This window comes from Ranitomeya variabilis, chromosome 4 (assembly GCF_051348905.1).
Source record: "Ranitomeya variabilis isolate aRanVar5 chromosome 4, aRanVar5.hap1, whole genome shotgun sequence".
NCBI lineage: Eukaryota > Metazoa > Chordata > Amphibia > Anura > Dendrobatidae > Ranitomeya > Ranitomeya variabilis.
In genome coordinates this window covers 257,889,774-257,913,695 of record NC_135235.1, presented here as the reverse complement: position 1 = coordinate 257,913,695, position 23,922 = coordinate 257,889,774, and the positions used below count along the sequence as shown (strand labels likewise).

General features: G+C 45.2%; 1 protein-coding gene and 1 long non-coding RNA gene across 4 annotated transcripts in view; one reads left to right on the top strand and one right to left on the bottom strand.

Annotated features, from left to right (window-relative positions):
* Window positions 1-6,247: 6,247 nt before the first annotated feature.
* NMNAT1 (nicotinamide nucleotide adenylyltransferase 1) overlaps window positions 6,248-23,922 on the bottom strand; it is a 26,115-nt gene continuing 8,440 nt past the window's right edge. The window contains exons 2-7 of one of the 3 annotated variants that reach the window (XM_077249650.1): window positions 17,751-17,979; window positions 11,874-12,159; window positions 11,098-11,271; window positions 8,522-8,705; window positions 8,182-8,318; window positions 6,248-7,178 (exon numbers count right to left, since the gene is read on the bottom strand). In XM_077249650.1, coding sequence (XP_077105765.1) covers window positions 6,778-7,178; window positions 8,182-8,318; window positions 8,522-8,705; window positions 11,098-11,218 — 843 coding nt within the window. In that variant the 5' untranslated portion in view covers window positions 11,219-11,271; window positions 11,874-12,159; window positions 17,751-17,979 and the 3' untranslated portion in view covers window positions 6,248-6,777. The remainder of the gene's footprint in view (window positions 7,179-8,181; window positions 8,319-8,521; window positions 8,706-11,097; window positions 11,272-11,873; window positions 12,160-17,750; window positions 17,980-23,922) is intronic. The other 2 variants (XM_077249648.1, XM_077249649.1) reach the window with 2 other exon arrangements.
* The window catches only part of LOC143764244 (uncharacterized), an 8,005-nt gene continuing 5,729 nt past the window's right edge, over window positions 21,647-23,922 (top strand). The window contains exons 1-2 of the long non-coding RNA XR_013213123.1: window positions 21,647-21,993; window positions 22,930-22,992. This is a non-coding gene — a long non-coding RNA (uncharacterized LOC143764244). The remainder of the gene's footprint in view (window positions 21,994-22,929; window positions 22,993-23,922) is intronic.

Genomic DNA, 23,922 nt, shown 5'->3' with positions numbered 1-23,922 from the left:
TAGAAAAATGCTTGAAAATCGCATGAAAAACGCATGTAAAACCTGTCAATTACTTGTCAAAAACGCGTCTAACACGCATCTAAATCCGCATGCATTTTTCCTGCCAAGGATGTGCAGATTTAAAGCAGAAAATTCTGCAACGTGTGCACATAGCCTTAGGCCACATTCACACTAGCAGTATTTGGTCAGGATATCACATCAGTATTTGTAGCCAAAACCAGGAGGGTGATAAATGCAGAAGTGGTGACGAGTTTCTATTATACTTCTCCACTGATTGTTCCTCTCCTGATTTTCGCTTACAAATACTGATGTAAAATACTAATCAGATACTGACAGTGTGACCGTAGCCTTCGGTGAGCGGGGGGCGCCATTTGTATCTCTAGGGTGCCAACCTCCACGGCAAGGAAAGGAAAGAACAGACCAGTGTTAGGGTCATCTGTCCTTCTTCTCCCCCTTTCAAGCAATTTTTGGTTATGTTTAACCAACGTTAGTAATTTTTTTTGCATTGGTTAGCCATACAATATCACTTCTTCACACTAACTTAGTATTTTAAAGAAATTAATAAAAATTACGTTTTATCCTGTACCCAACTGTCAGTGTCATTATCCTGTACCCCCAGTGTCATCATCATTATCCTGTACCCCGAGTGTCAGTGTCATTATCCTGTACCCCGAGTGTCAGTGTCATTATCCTGTACCCCGAGTGTCAGTGTCATTATCCTGTACCCCGAGTGTCAGGGTCATTATCCTGTACCCCGAGTGTCAGTGTCATTATCCTGTACCCCGAGTGTCAGAGTCATTATCCTGTACCCCGAGTGTCAGTGTCATTATCCTGTACCCCGAGTGTCAGAGTCATTATCCTGTACCCCGAGTGTCAGAGTCATTATCCTGTACCCCCAGTGTCAGAGTCATTATCCTGTACCCCGAGTGTCGGCGTAATTATCCTGTACCCCCAGTGTCAGTGTCATTCTCCTGTACCCCGAGTGTCAGTCATTATCCTGTACCCCGAGTGTCGGCGTCATTATCCTGTACCCCCAGTGTCAGTGTCATTATCCTGTACCCCGAGTGTCAGTGTCATTATCCTGTACCCCGAGTGTCAGTGCCATTATCCTGTACCCCGAGTGTCAGTGTCATTGTCCTGTACCCCCAGTGTCAGTGTCATTATCCTGTACCCCGAGTGTCAGCGTCATTCTCCTGTACCCCGAGTGTCAGTGTCATTCTCCTGTACCCCGAGTGTGTGTCATTCTCCTGTACCCCGAGTGTGTGTCATTATCCTGTACCCCGAGTGTCAGCGTCATTGTCCTGTACCCCCAGTGTCATTATCCTGTACCCCGAGTGTCAGTGCCATTTTCCTATACCCCGAGTGTCAGTGCCATTATCCTGTACCCCCAGTGTCAGTGCCATTATCCTGTACCCCGAGTGTCAGCGCCATTATCCTGTACCCCGAGTGTCAGTGCCATTATCCTGTACCCCCAGTGTCAGGGTCATTATCATGTACCCCGAGTGTCAGAGTCATTATCCTGTACCCCGAGTGTCAGTGTCATTATCCTGTACCCCGAGTGTCGGCGTCATTATCCTGTACCCCGAGTGTCAGTGTCATTATCCTGTACCCCCAGTGTCAGCGCCATTATCCTGTACCCCGAGTGTCAGGGTCATTATCCTGTACCCCGAGTGTCAGTGCCATTATCCTGTACCCCGAGTGTCAGTGTCATTATCCTGTACCCTGAGTGTCAGTGCCATTATCCTGTACCCCGAGTGTCAGGGTCATTATCCTGTACCCCGAGTGTCAGTGTCATTATCCTGTACCCCGAGTGTCGGCGTCATTATCCTGTACCCCCAGTGTCATTATCCTGTACCCCGAGTGTCAGCATCATTATCCTGTACCCCGAGTGTCAGCGTCATTATCCTGTACCCCAAGTGTCAGCGTCATTATCCTGTACCCCAAGTGTCAGTGTCATTATCCTGTACCCCGAGTGTCAGCGTCATTATCCTGTACCCCAAGTGTCAGCGTCATTATCCTGTACCCCCAGTGTCGGCGTCATTATCCTGTACCCCGAGTGTCAGCGTCATTCTCCTGTACCCCGAGTGTCAGCGTCATTCTCCTGTACCCCGAGTGTCAGTGTCATTATCCTGTACCCCCAGTGTCATTCTCCTGTACCCCGAGTGTCGGCGTCATTATCCTGTACCCCCAGTGTCAGTGTCATTATCCTGTACCCCGAGTGTCAGCGTCATTGTCCTGTACCCCAGTGTCAGTGTCATTATCCTGTACCCCGAGTGTCAGCGCCATTATCCTGTACCCCGAGTGTCAGCGTCATTATCCTGTACCCCAAGTGTCAGTGCCATTATCCTGTACCCCGAGTGTCAGTGTCATTATCCTGTACCCCGAGTGTCAGTGCCATTATCCTGTACCCCGAGTGTCAGTGCCATTATCCTGTACCCCGAGTGTCAGTGTCATTATCCTGTACCCCGAGTGTTGGCGTCATTATCCTGTACCCCCAGTGTCATTATCCTGTACCCCGAGTGTCAGCGTCATTATCCTGTACCCCGAGTGTCAGCGTCATTATCCTGTACCCCAAGTGTCAGTGTCATTATCCTGTACCCCGAGTGTCGGCGTCATTATCCTGTACCCCGAGTGTCGGCGTCATTCTCCTGTACCCCGAGTGTCGGTGTCATTATCCTGTACCCCGAGTGTCAGTGTCATTATCCTGTACTCAGTGTCAGTGTCATTATCCTGTACCCCGAGTGTCAGTGTCATTATCCTGTACCCCGAGTGTTGGCGTCATTATCCTGTACCCCCAGTGTCATTATCCTGTACCCCGAGTGTCAGCGTCATTATCCTGTACCCCGAGTGTCAGCGTCATTATCCTGTACCCCAAGTGTCAGTGTCATTATCCTGTACCCCCAGTGTCAGTGTCATTATCCTGTACCCCGAGTGTCGGCGTCATTATCCTGTACCCCGAGTGTCGGCGTCATTCTCCTGTACCCCGAGTGTCAGCGTCATTCTCCTGTACCCCGAGTGTCAGCGTCATTCTCCTGTACCCCGAGTGTCAGCGTCATTCTCCTGTACCCCGAGTGTCAGTGTCATTATCCTGTACCCCCAGTGTCATTCTCCTGTACCCCGAGTGTCGGCGTCATTATCCTGTACCCCCAGTGTCAGTGTCATTATCCTGTACCCCGAGTGTCAGCGTCATTGTCCTGTACCCCAGTGTCAGTGTCATTATCCTGTACCCCGAGTGTCAGCGCCATTATCCTGTACCCCGAGTGTCAGCGTCATTATCCTGTACCCCAAGTGTCAGTGCCATTATCCTGTACCCCGAGTGTCAGTGTCATTATCCTGTACCCCGAGTGTCAGTGCCATTATCCTGTACCCCGAGTGTCAGTGCCATTATCCTGTACCCCGAGTGTCAGTGTCATTATCCTGTACCCCGAGTGTTGGCGTCATTATCCTGTACCCCCAGTGTCATTATCCTGTACCCCGAGTGTCAGCGTCATTATCCTGTACCCCGAGTGTCAGCGTCATTATCCTGTACCCCAAGTGTCAGTGTCATTATCCTGTACCCCCAGTGTCAGTGTCATTATCCTGTACCCCGAGTGTCGGCGTCATTATCCTGTACCCCGAGTGTCGGCGTCATTCTCCTGTACCCCGAGTGTCAGCATCATTCTCCTGTACCCCGAGTGTCAGCATCATTCTCCTGTACCCCGAGTGTCAGCGTCATTCTCCTGTACCCCGAGTGTCAGCGTCATTCTCCTGTACCCCGAGTGTCAGCGTCATTCTCCTGTACCCCGAGTGTCAGTGTCATTATCCTGTACCCCCAGTGTCATTCTCTTGTACCCCGAGTGTCAGAGTCATTATCCTGTACCCCGAGTGTCGGCGTCATTATCCTGTACCCCCAGTGTCAGTGTCATTATCCTGTACCCCGAGTGTCGGCGTCATTATACTGTACCCCCAGTGTCAGTGTCATTATCCTGTACCCCCAGTGTCGGCGTCATTATCCTGTACCCCCAGTGTCAGTGTCATTCTCCTGTACCCAGAGTGTCAGAGTAATTATCCTGTACCCCGAGTGTCGGCGTCATTATCCTGTACCCCGAGTGTCGGCGTCATTATCCTGTACCCCGAGTGTCGGCGTCATTATCCTGTACCCCGAGTGTCGGCGTCATTATCCTGTACCCCGAGTGTCGGCGTCATTATCCTGTACTCAGTGTCATTATCCTGTACCCCCAGTGTCAGTATCCCGTACCCCGAGTGTCAGTGTCATTCTCCTGTACCCAGAGTGTCAGTGTCATTACCCTGTACTCAGTGTCAGTGTCATTATCCTGTACCCCGAGTGTCAGTGTCATTATCCTGTACCCCGAGTGTCAGTGTCATTATCCTGTACTCAGTGTCAGTGTCATTATCCTGTACCCCGAGTGTCAGTGTCATTATCCTGTACCCCGAGTGTCAGTGTCATTATCCTGTACCCCGAGAGTCAGAGTCATTATCCTGTACCCCGAGTGTCATTCTCCCAGGCCCGTGTACACTTAATAGACACATTGCACAGTATATAAAGCTCTTGTATATTCGCATTGTGCCCCGGACGTCTGCGGAGCTGCAGTTCACCAGTTCTTGGACACGTACAGCGGTGAATATTTGTCTGACCTGGTAAATACAGACTGTCGTGACATCTGCTCCACTTTGCACCATCGGCGGCTGCACGGTGTGAGAGAGCAGCGTACAATGGCCAATAGCAGAGCGTTCACACAGGACTGATGTAACCCTAAGGACAAATTGCAATTATTATACAATGGTTTATGCGGCGTTATGTAAGTGTATAAAGCACCCGTCCCTCCTTATATCACCTCAATAGTGTTGTGAACACTGGCATTACTAATAACAAGGTTCCCGGTGCAGGGGCCACATGAGAAGACAATAGTGGTACAAGTGATGCATGATGGGTGGGGGCTTGTTTGAGACCCCACAAATGGATACTTGTCTAGACCTCATTGTTGCTGTCCTTATTTCCATTCTTGCAGTTTTTGTATATTTGCATTATTTTGTGATCTGAGGTTGCATCCCGCTGGTTTTGTGTCAGTGACGTCAGCGGCTATTGTATCCTGAGATACTGCCTGCGGAGCCCCCGTTGCTACAGGAAACCCCCCACAAACCGCACGGACGAAGCTGCAGTCACAGAGTAAGAAGCAACCGAGTCCCTTCTCCTACAGACCACCCTCTGCACAATAGATATGGAGGGGCAACGCACAGGGATAACATCCTAATACTCAGCGCTGCCTGGGCACCATCATGGGGAACAGAAGAGGGTCTTCCCCAAACTGAACCCACAAAACCGGAAGCTACAATTGTCCTCAATGTCTTGTGCTGAAGATTAAGGTTTCCCTTTACTGGAGCTGAGGGTCCGAGGCCGCCCCCTGATTACAAGCCCAAAGCCTTATCCTCCTCCACCATCTGTACTGGGGGCACAATGCAGTCAGGGGGTAATGTCCTCCTGGAATCACCAAACCCAGACTCCTCCAGATAGGAGTGCGATCTGTCACTGCACAGAACACGTCTCCTCCAGAGTCCAGTGGTGGCGGCTTTACACCACTCCATCCGACGCTCAGCATTGTGCTTGGTGATGTACGGCTGTGTGCAGCTGCTCAGCCATGAAGTTCCTGGTGGGGAGCAGTGTTTGTGCTGATACCAGAGGAGGTCTGGACTCTGCAGTTATGGGGTCAGCAGAGCGGTGGTGACCTTTCTGCCTTCTGCTTCTCAGCACTCGGCCCCCCACTCTGTAATATTACGGGGTCTCCACTTGGTGGCTGAGTTGCTGCGGTTCCTTCCACTTCTCAATAATATCCCTCACAGGTTATGGAGGGAGGAATGTCAGAAATGACTTGTTACCACAGTATTACAGGACCGCGCTGCTATCAGTGAGCTCCGCACCACCCACCATTATGTCATAGTAGTAAATACAGATGGAATGACTGGGGGCCGGAAGTTATACACCTGGGGGGTGACGGGTTAAAGTAGGGTTAAAGTAGAAATAATGAATGGACGCAGGTAACACCGGGGGCAGACAGTGACCCGTCCTGATCTCGTCTGTCTGCCAGGGCGGTGACACCAGTAATCACATATTAACTAACAGTCAAGATACTGTACAGAAGTTGGGGGGGGGGGGGGGGGGGTGTTAACCTCTCACGTGCAACCCTTTGTGTTCTAAGAATTCCCAATAAATTTTTTTTAATATTACAATATTGATAGGATCAGGACAATAAAGAATCAATCACCTGATTTATTTAAAGTTCACAAAAAAGAAACAATTTACCAAATCCTCTGCTCTACAGCAGCAGGAGTCCAGCATTCTGATACTGTAACAATATCGTGCATAGTTATAGATGGGACCCGAAACACGGAGGCGTCTAATCCTTTAACACCGGCGCATCTCCATCAGAAGCAACGAAAGCACAAAGCGACCACAACCACCTCACATGTAACTTCAGAGGAAGGAACTGGCGACCGGCGCACAGCTTTCTGTGGCTTATACAGAAATGTCCATCAGTTCCTGGTAGCTCTGTGTGGCCACGTCCCCCCTTTTAACCAGCTATGGAGGGGGCTGGTTTGACCTCTTGGAGCACATGGGCGCTTTCTATCATCTGTCTGGGGGCACCAGAAGTCAGAACCAGGCAGCCGTGACGTAAAAGAAGCTCAAACCCTAAATCATTGACATTAAATGATTGTTTCCACTATGCGACCATCTTGTTGGTGCCTCCCAAGCGTTGCGGCAGTGACGGTGTGACGGGTCCATCATTGCTGCGGAGTGGTGGAGTTTCTTAGGAAGGGCTCTAGGATGAGGTCGGAGTTCTTCCCCTCGCTTTCCTCGCTGTACAGGTCGTGTTCCTTGATGTAGTCCAGGACGGCATCGGGCACCAGGTATCGCACGCTCATGCCCCGCCGCAGGGCCCGGCGCACCTTGGTGGAGGAGATGTCGTTGGTAATCCACTCCTGCACCAGGTGGATATTGTCCCGGTGCTTCCACAGGACATCGGACTCGTAGATGAACTTGCTGGCGTCGCTGCCCATCCTGGTGATGCAGACCAGACCGAACGACGACACAATTTCTATAACGTGTTCCGGTTTCCAAAGGTTCGGGACCCCGAGAGACTCCAGCATGTCAGCGCCACAAAGAAGCTTAACCTGAGGAGGCGCTGAAAGTAAGAGAAGACAGTAACACCGGCAGCATCAGATCTGATGGTGTATTATATAAAAAAACCACAAGAAATGCAGTCAACAAGGACCCATAAAAATATTAAAGTTTATTAAATAACCATTAAAAACAATACAAACTTTAGGTGAATGTCACAAGGGGAAATGGAATGTGCCCATTAGAGAGCATTAACATACAAATGCGGACCCTGAGGAAGGAGTGTTTTTCTACACTCCGAAACGCGCGTCGGGGATAGGACTCGTGGCCTCCCGCTCCTGCACCACATAGGTACGCTCTATGCGGCCATGTGCCGCGGGTGTTATTGATACCTACTTTTATCATCTGAATGATTGGGTTATTATACCAGCACTAGTATTAGCATGATGCCGGGGGTGCATGGTCATTTGAGTCCGCATTTGTATGTTAATGCTCTCTAATGGGCACATTCCATTTCCCCTTGTGACATTCACCTAAAGTTTGTATTGTTTTTAATGGTTATTTAATAAACTTTAATATTTTTATGGGTCCTTGTTGACTGCATTTCTTGTGTTTTTTTTGGATACTTATGTCTGCAGTTTGGCCCGATTTGTGGTCCGTGCCTACACGTGTATTATATATCTACTATAGATTATGTTGGTATTTATCCCTTAGGGGTATCCCACGTGTAGTATGCTTGCTGTAATCAATCTTCTCTGGTGTATTATATGTACAGAATCACACAATGATACTGTAGTTGGAGCATGCTGGGAGTTGTAGTGTATTATATGTACTATGGCTGGAGCATGCTGGGGGTTGTAGTGTATTACCTATACAGAATCACACAATGATATTATAGCTGGAGCATGCTGGGGGTTGTAGTGTATTATCTATACAGAATCACACAATGATATTATAGCTGGAGCATGCTGGGGGTTGTAGTGCTCTGTGTATACAGTATAACTGGACTGTGTCAGTCATATTAGAATCCATGTAATGTGTGCCTCCGGTCCGTGCACGTCGTGTACCTCTACTCTCCGTACAGTGATATTCGGGGACATCTTCTCTGACGTTATTTCTCTTCCTCTTCTGACCCTTTCTGTGCCCCGGTTTCTTCTCCATTGCTCCAGTGTGACCAGTACAAGTCTGCAGCTGCTGGTAATGTCTGGTGAGGACAAACAGTAACATGTTTCTCACTATGTATGTGTGTGTGTGTGTGTGTGTGTGTGTGTGTGTGTGTGTGTGTGTGTGTGTGTGTGTGTGTGTGTGTGTGTGTGTGTGTATATATATATATATATATATATATATATATATATATATATATAACTGCGGACGAGTGACTGCTCCGTGCCCCTCTCTCATCTTTACCTTAATGCTAGAGCGGTCTCTGTCCATTCCTTCTTCAAACATTCCCAGGGGTCCACCTCTATCCAGTCACAATTTTCAGTAGCCAGCAGTGCCATGGCCAGACGATGAGACCCCTCAACAAGCCCCCTCTTCTTATACCCATCACTCACTGGAGAGATAACACCTTTTACAACCTTGTATTTTCCTGCAAGAAAAGAAAAAAAAACATTAAAGTATTTATCCTGAGTTGTTATACTCCAGAGCTGCACTCACTATTCTGCTGGTGCAGTCACTGTGTACATACATTACATTACTGATCCTGAGTTACATCCTGTATTATACCCCACAGCTGCACTCGCTATTCTGCTGGTGCAGTCACTGTGTACATACATTACATTACAGATCCTGAGTTACATCCTGTATTACACTCCAGAGCTGCACTCACTATTCTGCTGGTGCAGTCACTGTGTACATACATTACATTACAGATCCTGAGTTACATCCTGTATTACACTCCAGAGCTGCACTCACTATTCTGCTGGTGCAGTCACTGTGTACATACATTACATTACTGATCCTGAGTTACATCCTGTATTATACTCCCGAGCTGCACTCACTATTCTGCTGGTGCAGTCACTGTGTACATACATTACTGATCCTGAGTTACATCCTGTATTATACTCCAGAGCTGCACTCACTATTCTGCTGGTGCAGTCACTGTGTACATACATTACATTACTGATCCTGAGTTACATCCTGTATTATACCCCAGAGCTGCACTCACTATTCTGCTGGTGCAGTCACTGTGTACATACATTACTGATCCTGAGTTACATCCTGTATTATACTCCCGAGCTGCACTCACTATTCTGCTGGTGCAGTCACTGTGTACATACATTACTGATCCTGAGTTACATCCTGTATTATACTCCAGAGCTGCACTCACTATTCTGCTGGTGCAGTCACTGTGTACATACATTACATTACTGATCCTGAGTTACATCCTGTATTATACCCCAGAGCTGCACTCACTATTCTGCTGGTGCAGTCACTGTGTACATACATTACTGATCCTGAGGTACATCCTGTATTATACTTCAGAGCTGCACTCACTATTCTGCTGGTGCAGTCACTGTGTACATACATTACATTACTGACTCTGAGTTACATCCTGTATTATACCCCAGAGCTGCACTCACTATTCTGCTGGTGCAGTCACTGTGTACATACATTACTGATCCTGAGGTACATCCTGTATTATACTTCAGAGCTGCACTCACTATTCTGCAGGTGCATTCACTGTGTACATATATTACTGATCCTGAGTTACCTCCTGTATTATACTCCAGAGCTGCACTCACTATTCTGCTGGAGCAGTCACTGTGTACATACATTACATTACTGATCCTGAGTTACATCCTGTATTATACTCCAGAGCTGCATTCACTATTCTGCTGGTGCAGTCACTGTGTACATACATTACATTACTGATCCTGAGTTACATCCTGTATTATACTCCAGAGCTGCACTCACTATTCTGCTGGTGCAGTCACTGTGTACATACATTACATTACTGATCCTGAGTTACATCCTGTATTATACCCCAGAGCTGCACTCACTATTCTGCTGGTGCAGTCACTGTGTACATACATTACTGATCCTGAGGTACATCCTGTATTATACTTCAGAGCTGCACTCACTATTCTGCTGGTGCAGTCACTGTGTACATACATTACATTACTGACTCTGAGTTACATCCTGTATTATTCTCCAGAGCTGCACTCACTATTCTGCTGGTGCAGTCACTGTGTACATACATTACATTACTGATCCTGAGTTACATCCTGTATTATCCTCCAGAGCTGCACTCACTATTCTGCAGGTGCATTCACTGTGTACATACATTACTGACTCTGAGTTACATCCTGTATTATGCCCCAGAGCTGCACACACTAATCTGCTGGTGCAGTCACTGTGTACATACATTACATTACTGATCCTGAGTTACATCCTGTATTATCCTCCAGAGCTGCACTCACTATTCTGCAGGTGCATTCACTGTGTACATATATTACTGATCCTGAGTTACCTCCTGTATTATACTCCAGAGCTGCACTCACTATTCTGCTGGAGCAGTCACTGTGTACATACATTACATTACTGATCCTGAGTTACATCCTGTATTATACTCCAGAGCTGCATTCACTATTCTGCTGGTGCAGTCACTGTGTACATACATTACATTACTGATCCTGAGTTACATCCTGTATTATACTCCAGAGCTGCACTCACTATTCTGCTGGTGCAGTCACTGTGTACATACATTACATTACTGATCCTGAGTTACATCCTGTATTATACCCCAGAGCTTCACTCACTATTCTGCTGGTGCTGTCACTGTGTACATACATTACATTACTGATCCCGAGTTACATCCTATATTATACTCCAGAGCTGCACTCACTATTCTGCTGGTGCAGTCACTGTGTACATACATTACATTACTGATCCTGAGTTACATCCTCCATTATACTCCAGAGCTACACTCACTATTCTGCTGGTGGAACCACTCTGTATTACCGCACGTATCTTCTTACCCGTCCCATGCAGATAGTCACGTGCCAATTCAAACAGTCTTAGGTGCATCACAGTGATAGGGTTAAAGGATCCTGTAGCGAGGAGCACAACCTCCATCCTCTCATCAGATTTCTCCATCATGTCTGCAGAACACTCGGCTGTTAGGTGGAAGGCGTCAGTGTTACTGATGTAATCTACAGAGGAGGAATTGAAAAGGAGAAGAAAAAGGCGCGGAGTGAAGCCGGGATGACTCAGCCGGGGATTACCTGAGAAGTCACCATACATCTGTACACAAAAAGAAGAAAGCGGCGCAAGAAAAAGTGCACTCTTAACCCATTTATATGAATAAGTAATGTTTTATTAGGACTAACAAGTGTGCAAAAAACAAGATATAAAATCATTTAAAAACATTTGGATAAGATACCCAGACATGCATGATCAATATCCTCTGTATATGAAGACATAGAGAAGGCAGACTCAAAGCATAAAGGGTACGATAATCCCATAAAAATACAAGTGAGTTACAATAACTTACTAATAAACCTTGTGCATTGGTAATCTTGTGCAACTATCTGCACGACCCAGGTGTGGCTCTTCCCCGCATACACATATAAATACACACTTTATTATCTGATATAGACTGATAATCATATGACAATAGTAATGAGCTTTTAAATATGATTGTGTTACAAAAACTTGATATCACTGCGGAGGGTGCCCCCCAACCGGGTCATGCACATAAGTAATGTTCAATTTCACACATTGCACATAGGATGAAATAAATAGTTATACTCACTAAGAATAGCTGAGCCCGCTGGGTTCCCAACGCGTATCGCTACTCTCAGTAGCTTCGTCAGGGGAAGTTTTCTTGCGCCGCTTTCTTCTTTTTGTGTACGGATATGCTCTTTGGCGCATTGGTAGCACCGATCCTGTATTTATGATTACACAGTAGTGGTGCCCGCTCAATATGCATGTGTTTTTATAAGTCACCATACATCTGTTACGCAGGGAACCGCAGCAGAGACCACTGAAGTTAATGGGCCTCTGTTATTGTTCTCTGCCGGAAGCCCCATAGGGGGACTCTGAAAAGGAAGCACAGATATTAGAGGGTTCCTCCACACTTGCCCAGGAATTAGCGACTGATGTGGCCACATCTTCATTCTCATGGGTCATTTCAGACCCCCTTTCTGGGGATCAATGGGGTCCCAGTGGTCACATACGTCGCCAAGTTGGAGAATAATCTTTTAATGATTGCTGCAGTCTCTGGAGGCTGAGAAATGGTGGGCACCCCCCTCCCCCACCGAACAGCAAGAGATGGCAGACCCCAGAAATCAGGGGATGGAGAACCCCTTTAAGAATTAAATAAATCCATATTTGCAGCGATACCTTCATTCTGTCCTAATTTTTTTTTCTTATCCATTCACTCAGAGACCCAGGAAAGCAAGGACCAGGCAGAGAAATGGTTAACCTTTGTCATGTCATAATCAGGGTGTTGTAATCCGGTCTGCGTTATTACGCCATGCACTGTACATGTATTCACACTGACCCCTGCACACATCGCACTTGGGAAAGGAAAAATGGGGCTAGAGGTAAGAAGAGATCCAGACGGCGGCCAAAACAGCGCCATGATTTCATCACAGCCGGACGAGCGAAAGCAGCGCACGGGATCATGTGGCCTCCGATGTACAAGGATCAAAGATCCAAGGGGGACCCATGTCTCTGCGTCTGGCTAACAGCATTGGCTGTACATGGACGGGGCAGTTTTAGCTCCCATGCTCGGCTTGGCCGCCTCTCTGTCCATTTTGGGCTTTTTCGTTACCCTGATAGGCAAAATATAAGGTGTCCTGGTAATAGGAGCTGCAGCGATCATCTGTGACCTGTGGAGGAACTCAGAAGTGCGCAAGTGTTCTGCAGCGCCTCCGTAGGGGGGAGGAAGCATTGCACAGCTCCCATGTGATACACTGCCAGACTGGGTACTCCAGAGGAGGATGTGAGATAAAGGACAGACAGCGTTACAGGAGCATATACAACAGTACGCGCATATACAGGAGCATATACTACAATATGCGCATATACAGGAGCATATACTACATGAGCATATACTACAGTATGCGCATATACAGGAGCATATACTACAGTATGAGCATATACAGGAGCATATGCAGGCAAGGTCATGCTCACAGTATTTTGGGACCAACATGGAGTAGTATTGATGGATTTCCTAGCAAAGGGTACCATAATCACTGGGGCATACTATGCTTCACTGCTGCAGAAATTGTGGAAGGCCATCAAAACCAAGAGACTTGGTATTCTCGCCAAAGGTGTCTGCCTTTTGCAAGACAATGCACTGGTTAACAACTCGCATGTTGCGCAAATGGAAGCATGCTCCTGTGGCTTTGAAATTCTACCACATCCCCCTTATTCACCTGACCTCGCACCATCAGACTTTCACCTCTTTCGAACAATGAAGTTATTTTTGAAGGGCAAGCATTTTCCAGATGATGAGACTCTGATTTCTGAAGTCACAACGTGGCTTTTGGAGCTACCTGTCGACTTCTACAAGTGAGTTGTTTACAGTTGCTTAAAGAGATGAGAGAAGTGTGTCCCTAGGTGGCACCTATGTATAGAAGGACTAATAGCTGTGCTAAGTTTCACGGCTCTCAGCCCACAGGTAGTGGGACAGAGGAAATCTTAATGAACGAACGCCCCGATGCATGTGTAAGAAAACATAAACATTCAAATGATGAAGTAAACTCTAAAGATCACAAAAACAAAGACGTTGCATATACAGTAGCCTGACAAGCCTACAACCTGCAGTAACCACGGATCGACCAAACCGCTGCACGACCAGCTCTATCCTCGCCTAATGTATTCTCACCCATCCCTTGTAGATTGTGAGCCTTCGCGAGCAGGGTCCTCTCTCCTCCTGTACCAGTTATGACTTGTATTGTTGCACTTATTTTTATTATGTACTAGCTGAAGAGCCCGGCGTTGCCTGGGCATAGTAAATATCTGTGGTTAGTTATAGCACCTCACTTCTCTTATTTTCCCATCACGCCTCTCATTTTCCCCATCACATCTTTCATTTTCCCCCTCACATCTCTAATTTTCTCCCTCACACCTCTCATTTTCCCCCTCACTCCTCTTATTTTCTTATTTTCCCCCTCACATCTCTCATTTTCTCCCTCACACCTCTCATTTTCCCCCTCACTCCTCTTATTTTCTTATTTTCCCCCTCACTTCTCTTATTTTCCCCCTCACTCCTCTCATTCCCCTCTAACACTTGTCATTTCGACCTCACATCTGTCATTTTCCGATCATTCCACTATTTTCCCTCACTCCTCTCATTTTGCACTCACACCTTTTCATTTTCACCTCACACCTCTCATTTTCACCTCAGTATATACATGTTTGTCATCTCCCTTATATATAGTATACACCTGTATGTCATCTCCTGTATATAGTATATACCTGTATGTCATCTCCCCTGTATATAGTATATACCTGCTGTGTCATCTCCCCTGTATATAGTATATACCTGTATGTAATCTCCTCCTGTATATAGTATATACCTGTGTGTCATGTCACCTATATATAGTATATATCTGTGTGTCATCTCCTCCTGTATATAGTATATACCTGTATGTCATCTCCTCCTATACATAGCATATACCTGTATGTCATCTCCTCCTGTATATACTATATACCTGTAGGTAATCTGCTCCTGTATATAGTATATACCTGTGTGTCATCTCCTCCTGTATATAGTATATACCTGTATGTCATCTCCTCCTGTATGTAGTATGTACCTGTATGTCATCTCCTCCTCTATATAGTATATACCTGTGTGTCATCTCTCCTGTAAATAGTATATACCTGTGTGTCATCTCCTCCTGTATATAGTATATATCTGTATGTCATCTCCTCCTGTATTAGACCTCGTTCACACGTTATTTGGTCAGTGTTTTTACCTCAGTATTTGTAAGCTAAATTGGCAGCCTGATAAATCCCCAGCCAACAGTAAGCCCACTCCCTGGCAGTATATATTAGCTCACACATACACATAATAGACAGGTCATGTGACTGACAGCTGCCGGATTCCTATATGGTCCATTTGTTGCTCTTGTAGTTTGTCTGCTTATTAATCAGATTTTTATTTTTGAAGGATAATACCAGACTTGTGTGTGTTTTAGGGCGAGTTTCGTGTGTCAAGTTGTGTGTGTTGAGTTGCGTGTGGCGACATGCATGTAGCGACTTTTGTGAGATGAGTTTTGTGTGGCGACATGCGTGTAGCAACTTTTTGTGTGTCGAGTTGCATGTGACAGGTTAGTGTAGCAAGTTGTGTGCAGCAAGTTTTGCGCATGGCGAGTTTTGCGCGTGGCGAGTTTTATGTGTGGTGCCTTTTGAGTATGTGCAAGTTTTGTGTGAGGCAACTTTTGCATGTGTTGCAACTTTTGTGCATGTGGCAATTTTTCCGCGTGTGCAAGTTTTGCGTGAGGCGAGTTTTCCATGAGGTGAGTTTTGCACGTGTGGCGAGTTTTGCATGTGGAGAGTTTTGCGCGTGGCGAATTTTGAGCGGCGACTTTTGTGTTTTGACTTTTATGTGGCGAGGTTGGTGTATGTGTAGTGAAATGTGCGCTGAGGGTCGTATATGTGTTTGAGCACGTGGTAGTGTGTGGCACATTTTGTGTGTGTGTTCATATCCCCGTGGTGGTGTGGTGATTATCCCATGTCGGGGCCCCACCTTAGCAACTGTACAGTATATACTCTTTGGCGCCATCGCTCTCATTCTTTAAGTCCCCCTTTTTCACATCTGGCAGCTGTTAATTTGCCTCCAACACTTTTCCTTTCATTTTTTCCCCATTATGTAGATAGGGGCAAAATTGTTTGGTGAATTGGAAAGCGCGGGGTTAAAATTTCACCTCACAACATAGCTTTGACGCTCTCGGGGTCCAGACGTGTGACTGTGCAAAATTTTGTGCCTGTAGCTGCGACGCCTCCAACACTTTTCCTTTCACTTTTTCCCCATTATGTAGATAGGGGCAAAATTGTTTGGTGAATTGGAAAGCGCGGGGTTAAAATTTCACCTCACAACATAGCCTATGACGCTCTCGGGGTCCAGACGTGTGACTGTGCAAAATTTTGTGGCTGTAGCTGTGACGGTTCAGATGCCAATCCCGGACATACACACATACACACATTCAGCTTTATATATTAGATACCCCTCCTTACATGTAAAGCGCCATGGAATAAATGGCGCTATAACAATAAATATTATTATTATTATTATACTACCGCATGCGCATATACAGGAGCATATACTACAGCATGCGCATATACAGGAGCATATGCTACAGTATACTCATACAGGAGCATATACTACGGTATGCGCATATACAGGAGCATATACTACAGTATGCGCACATACAGGAACATATACTACAGTATGAACATACAGGAGCCTATACTACAGCATGCGCATATACAGGAGCATATAGAGCATATACTACAGCATGCGCATATACAGGAACATATACTACAGTATGCGCATATACAGGAGCATATACTACAGTATGCTCATATACTACAGTATGCTCATATACTACAGTATGCTCATACTACAGTATACTCATATACAGGAGCATATACTACAGTATCTGCAAATACAGGAGCATAAACTACAGTATGCGCATATACAGGAGCATATACTAAAAGATGAGCATATACAGGAGCATATCCTACAGCACGCGCATATACAGGAGCATATACTACAGCATGCGCATATACAGGAGCATATACTACAGCATGCGCATATACAGGAGCATATACTACAGCATGCGCATATACAGGAGCATGTACTACAGCATGCGCATATACAGGAGCATATAAAACAGCATGCGCATACACAGGAGCATATACTACAGCATGCGCATACACAGGAGCATATACTACAGTATGCGCATATACAGGAGCATATACTACAGTATGCGCATATACAGGAGCATATACTACAGTATGCACTTATACAGGTGCATTCATACAGCATATGCCATGTACATTCCTACTGAATGGAAGTGACACAATTCGAGTCTGTGCTGCTGCTTAGCTGAAGGTCCACATATTCATTACACTTTTGCATCCAATGTATTTGCTTTAATACATATGAAAAGTAAAAAAAAATACTTTGCATATAGTCTTGAGTGAAAATCTATGTTTACAGCCCCTATGAAGAGCAATGTGCCTCCAAGATGACCGACTACAAAGTTGAGGCTTTGGCTTCTTGCTAATCTGCAGACAGTAGAATAGAGGCAGATGGACCAGTCAGCATTCTCCTCTGACTCCCCCTTACACATGCATGTGTTTTCAATAAGAAAAGTGGGTATCTCCCCTCCGACATTGGAGGAGAGTCGGGAGCCCCCATAACTACTGGATGGGTAATATATCTGTAAGGCTTATGGCCACTTATACACACGACTGCACGATCGGATTCTAACCACCGTTGCAACAGGATTGTACATTTGTATAAGACATGATATAAAATAAATATTAAAGGAAAACTCTGCTTCCAGTTTACAAAATTCTGCAAAGGGCAACAAAGGAAATGTGGAAGGCGGCAACGTATAAAAAGAGGAGAAATAGCGTAACATCCAAACAGTTGGCGACGTTCACTCACCCTGTGCCCGCTGTGATCTCCTCGTACTGGCGTCACCCTGAGCAGGTATTACCAGGCCCCTGATCGGCGCTCGCCTCTGGTTACTACACCGCCAGGTGCAGCCATTACTGGGGTCTCTAGTTCTGCACCTGGACAGTCGGGGGCACAGGGCTAAAATTATTTTGGATAAACCCAACATAAGAAGCCGGGAGGATGGATCACCCCAAATCCGCGGTGCTATATCCCATCACTGATAAAATAAAGGGGAGAAATCGGCAAATGATACAAAAGCAAACAAAACAATAACATAAAATGAATGAAACAAAGCATAAGGTGCAGCGTCTGGATCACAACGCAAGAGTGAGGTGGGGGGCTTATATGTCTTTATTCAATGGGTGAGCCGTAATGTGAAATAATAGATAGATGATAGATAATAGATAGGTGATTGATAGAGAGATAAATGTTAGAAGATAATAGATAAATAGATAATAGATAATTCCCTCCTTAAATCGGTCACTCTCGTTACAACAAAATTTGCATAAATTAATAGAACAAAGGAATATAAAAAAACCTTGAAATAAATCTTATCAGAGAATTCTGCTTCTTTATCCACTTATGAGCCACTTCTCCAGCTGAACTCATAATTCACCCTAAAATCTGTCCTGCCAAAACAGACTGTCAGCTCACTGAGAGATCAGATTACAGCTGTCCATTGAAGTTTTTGGAGAGGAAACAGAGAGTAGATAAACAGAGGCACAGGCAGATCCATGCAACAGATTTCTAGTGTCCAGTGCTGGATTCACAGCTTCACTGTTTAGTCCTGCAGCATAATGGCCTCCATGCTACTGCTGTCTAGTAAGTGTTTTATCTTACCCTAGACCTGGATTTACAACTACACTGCTTAGTACTTAAAGGGAAGCTGACACCTGAATTTGGCGGGACCAGTTTTGGGTCATATGGGCGGGGTTTTCGGGTGTTTGATTCACCCTTTCCTTACTCGCTGGCTGCATGCTGGCCACAATATTGGATTGAAGTTCATTCTCTGTCCCCGGAGTACACGCCTGTGCTAGGCAATATTGCCTTGCGCAGGTGTGTACTCCGGAGGACTGAGAATGAACTTCAATCCAATATTGCGGCCAGCATGTAAGGAAAGGGTGAATCAAACACCCGAAAACCCCGCCCATATGACCCAAAACTGGGCCCGCCAAATTCAGGTGACAGGTTCTCTTTAAGTATGCCCTCCATGCTGCTGATGTCTAGTGTTTTATCTCACCCTAGACCTACAGCTACACTGCTTAGTACTTCAGTATGCCCTAAATGCTGCTGCTGTCTAGTAAGTATCTTATCTCATCCCAGATCTGGATTTATAGCTACAGTTGTGGCCAAAAGTATTGACACCCCTGCAATTCTGTTAGATAATACTCAGTTTCTTCCTGAAAATGATTGCAATCACAAATTCTTTGTTATTATTATCTTCATTTAATTTGTCTTAAATGAAAAAACCCAAAAAGATTTGTCCTAAAGCCAAATTGGATATAATTCCACACCAAACATAAAAAAAGGGGGTGGACATAAGTATTGGCACTGTTCGAAAAATCATGTGATGCTTCTCTAATTTGTGTAATTAACAGGACCTGTAACTTACCTGTGGCACCTAACAGGTGTTGGCAATAACTAAATCACACTTGCAGCCAGTTGACATGGATTAAAGTTGACTCAACCTCTGTCCTGTGTCCTTGTGTGTACCACATAGAGCATGGAGAAAAGAAAGAAGACCAAAGAACGGTCTGAGGACTTGAGAAACCAAATTGTGAGGAAGCATGAGCAATCTCAAGGCTACAAGTCCATCTCCAAAGACCTGAATGTTCCTGTGTCTACCCTGCGCAGTGTCATCAAGAAGTTTAAAGCCCATGGCACTGTGGCTAACCTCCCTAGATGTGGACGGAAAAGAAAAATTGACAAGAGATTTCAACGCAAGATTGTGCGGATGTTGGATAAAGAACCTCGACTAACATCCAAACAAGTTCAAGCTGCCCTGCAGTCCGAGGGTACAACAGTGTCAACCCGTACTATCCGTCGGAGTCTGAATGAAAAGGGACTGCATGGTAGGAAACCCAGGAAGACCCCACTTCTTACCCAGAGACCTAAAAAAGCCAGGCTGGAGTTTGCCAAAACTTACCTGAAAAAGCCTAAAACGTTTTGGAAGAATGTTCTCTGGTCAGATGAGACAAAAGTAGAGCTTTTTGGGCAAAGGCATCAACATAGAGTTTACAGGAGGAAAAAAAAAGGCATTCAAAGAAAAGAACACGGTCCCTACAGTCAAACATGGCGGAGGTTCCCTGATGTTTTGGGGTTGCTTTGCTGCCTCTGGCACTGGAATGCTTCACCGTGTGCATAACATTATGAAGTCAGAAGACTACCAACAAATTTTGCAGCATAATGTAGGGCCCAGTGTGAGAAAGCTGGGTCTCCCTCAGAGGTCATGGGTCTTCCAGCAGGACAATGACCCAAAACACACTTCAAAAAGCACTAGAAAATGGTTTGAGAGAAAGCACTGGAGACTTCTAAGGTGGCCAGCAATGAGTCCAGACCTGAATCCCATAGAACACCTGTGGAGAGATCTAAAAATGGCAGTTTGGAGAAGTCACCCTTCAAATATCAGGGACCTGGAGCAGTTTGCCAAAGAAGAATGGTCTAAAATTCCAGCAGAGCATTGTAAGAAACTCATTGATGGTTACCGGAAGCGGTTGGTCGCAGTTATTTTGGCTAAAGGTTGTGCAACCAAGTATTAGGCTGAGGGTGCCAAAACTTTTGTCTGGCCCATTTTTGGAGTTTTGTGTGAAATGATCAATGTCTTGCTTTTTGCTTCATTCTCTTTTGTGTTTTTTCATTTAAGACAAATTAAATGAAGATAATAATACCAAAGAATTTGTGATTGCAATCATTTTCAGGAAGAAACTGAGTATTATCTGACAGAATTGCAGGGGTGTCAATACTTTTGGCCACAACTGTACACTGCAATATGTTCTCCATGCTGCCGCTATCTAGTAAGTGCTTTATCTCATTTCAGAGCTGGATTTACAGCTACACTGCTCAGTACTGTATTATAATGTACTCCATGCTGCTGCTTCTGAACATGCTACAAAGAGACAGGGGAGCAGGAATTCCCCTTTTCTGTTGTGTATGGGAAGCAAAGAGGCTAGTCTACTCCCACAGGCTCAAAGAAAACTGAACATTTTAGAAAGAAGCTACAGATGGGAAAACGTGTTAAAATGTTAAGATACACGTCATGTATTGACTCGTGTACACACATGCCAGTTTATTTTGAAAAGTGACTAGTGAGGGGGTTATACATGGCAGATCATAGAGTGGAAAGAGTGAAAAAGCATCTATAGTCTCAGGGAGGGTGGAGAAAACAGGATGACAATTTGTAGGTAAGCACATGTAGGTAAATCATTTCAGGAATAAAGTTGTGCTGATACATAAAAACTAATGAAGGTAGCAATATCCAGGATATACTGAGAGGGGCATGATCACAAGTGAAAAGTCCGAACCAGTGAGAAGACTGCAAACTGGAATCAGGAGGTGTGAAAATGAATGATTGCAGGATGAAACTTAGTACCTACTAACATATGTAACAATCATTTTCTCTACATTCTAATTACTGAAAATAATGAAAATGTCCCCACCTATGACCAGCCCCCTCCACAGAGTCCACGCATGTGTACAGCAGAGGGCGCTGCCCGCACAGTATCACAGACTGGAGAATGGTCCCAGTGTGCGGCCGGCAGATGCCCACACATCACATAGCTTCCCTGAATACTTTTGTCTGCATCCAACCAACTGTATGAACCATTGAGATGCTAATTCATCCCAGGCCTCTCCCATCCCCCCTTTCACAGATGCCATGCTGCCCCAGTGCCATTATTGTCCTGTAGCTGCATCCGCCATGCTCCTTTGGGTGGCTCAGTCTCTGGCTATCACAGTGATGGTCTGTGTCATAGTCACTAACTGGCTCGTGGTGAAGAGTGCCGAGCTCCTGCACGGTGTCATCCGCAAGCTGCACCGGTAACTGAGACTGGAGTCCAGCGCAATGGTGAAGAATTAACCCATGCGACACCAGAAGCAAAGTTTGCATCCTGTTTCCAAAAGGACAAATCTTGGGTCATAAGGCCGAAGTGATAAGTGCAGAAGTGACGCAGAAAAGAAGAAAACCGAACAAAACTGGCAAAAGAATGAAAAAAAGAAATGTTGGTTTATGAAGGTGGGTACGAGGCGACATCGGGCATGTTCCCGGAAATTCCTCTGGAAACTTAAGGTGAAATTCTGCAACTTTCTCATTAAGGCCGGAGACACACTAACATTTGTAAAATTGGTCCGATGTTGTTCCAGAAAAGTCAGACGAGTATAATGTGATTTTTATCACCCAGCATCCGAAAAAAATGTGAATACAATGCGATTTTAACATGAGCGCTTACAAAGAGTAATTCTCTGTCATAAAAGAAAGTTTTAAAAGGAAATATTCTCCAATATATATATATATATATATAAATATAGGAGTTTCTCACAAAATTAGAATATCATCAAAAAGTGAATTTATTTCAGTTCTTCAATAAAAAAAAGTGAATCTCATATTATATAGAGTCATTACATACAGAGTGATCTATCTCACGTGTTTTTTTTCTGTTAATGTTGATGATTATGGGCGGATAGTATTGGGGTTGATGTCAGCTTTGTATTGGCAGCTGAAATCAAGCCCAGGGGTTAATAATGGAGAGGCGTCATTTGGTCAGTACTGGACACCAGTATTGTAGCCAAAACCAGGAGTGGAAAGGAGAGGAAAAGTATAATAGAAACTTGTCACCGCTTCTGTATTTATCACCCACTGCTGGCTTTGGTTACAAATACTGATGTAAAATACTGACTGTGAACGTGGCCTTCAGAGTCTCCTCTGCCGCGTAGGAGGAGAGCAGTACAGGGGGCACAGAATGAGCCGGGAGCTGCCTTACATTATTCATGGCTGAGGATCAGGTGACAGACGACATGATCCACTACTTTCTAGCTCACGTCTCCCATCACCTCGGCCGCTGGTTACCCCGAACCCACAAATCCAGATTGTAAGTGCGCCCCCTACCTGCTACATGAGCAGCAACACGCCATGATGGTCCCTAATCTTTCCTGTCTTCTCCCTTTTCTCCAGGCTGGTGACTGTGGCATCCTCGGGGGTCGCCCTGACCATCCCGCAGCTGTATGTTCTGCTCAGGTCTGTAGAAGTCTTTACCATATATAATACCCATTGAGATATTTTCATGCATTTTGCACAGGATGCATTTTATAATCGTGGCTTCTAGAATATGAGCCCCCATTGTTTACACTGCTGGCTGCAATAAAGGGATTGTACAGGGCAGGAAAAACATGGCTGCCTTCCTCCAAAAGCAGCACATTTGAATATTACAATATTTACAGCCGGCATGTGGGGTCTTACCTGTCCTCTCAGCTTGGCTTGTGGTCCTACATGATTTCGGGATGAATGACCCTGTGGCCTGTCCCATAGCTCTACCTCCCGCTCACTGCGTCCTCCATGATAAACCTGAGCACTAAATACTACAAGGTATAAAACCTCCATAAAGATGATGCCGTTATAGGAAGGTAACGCAGCAACATATTACACAGAGCAATGCAGAGGAGGGATAGAGGGGCGATTGGCAGGATAAGGGTGCAGCATTTTAATATGCCCCCTGTGGTGAAATATGTGTATATATATATATATATATATATATATATATATATATATATATATATATATATATATATAGTGGGGCAAAAAAGTATTTAGTCATTCAGCAATAGTGCAAGTTCCACCACTTAAAAAGATGAGAGGCGTCTGTAATTTACATCATAGGTAGACCTCAACTATGGGAGACAAACTGAGAAAAAAAAATCCAGAAAATCACATTGTCTGTTTTTTTATCATTTTATTTGCATATTATGGTGGAAAATAAGTATTTGGTCTGAAACAAACAAAAAATACTTTTTTGCCCCAGTGTATATATATATATATATATATATATATATCTGTATGGGTCTAGGGTTATATGTGTGACTAGTGATAACGTAACATCTGTCCTGAAGGCAAGTCGCACCTAGGTGTTAAGGTACTGTCACACTCTGCAACTTTCCAACGATCACGACC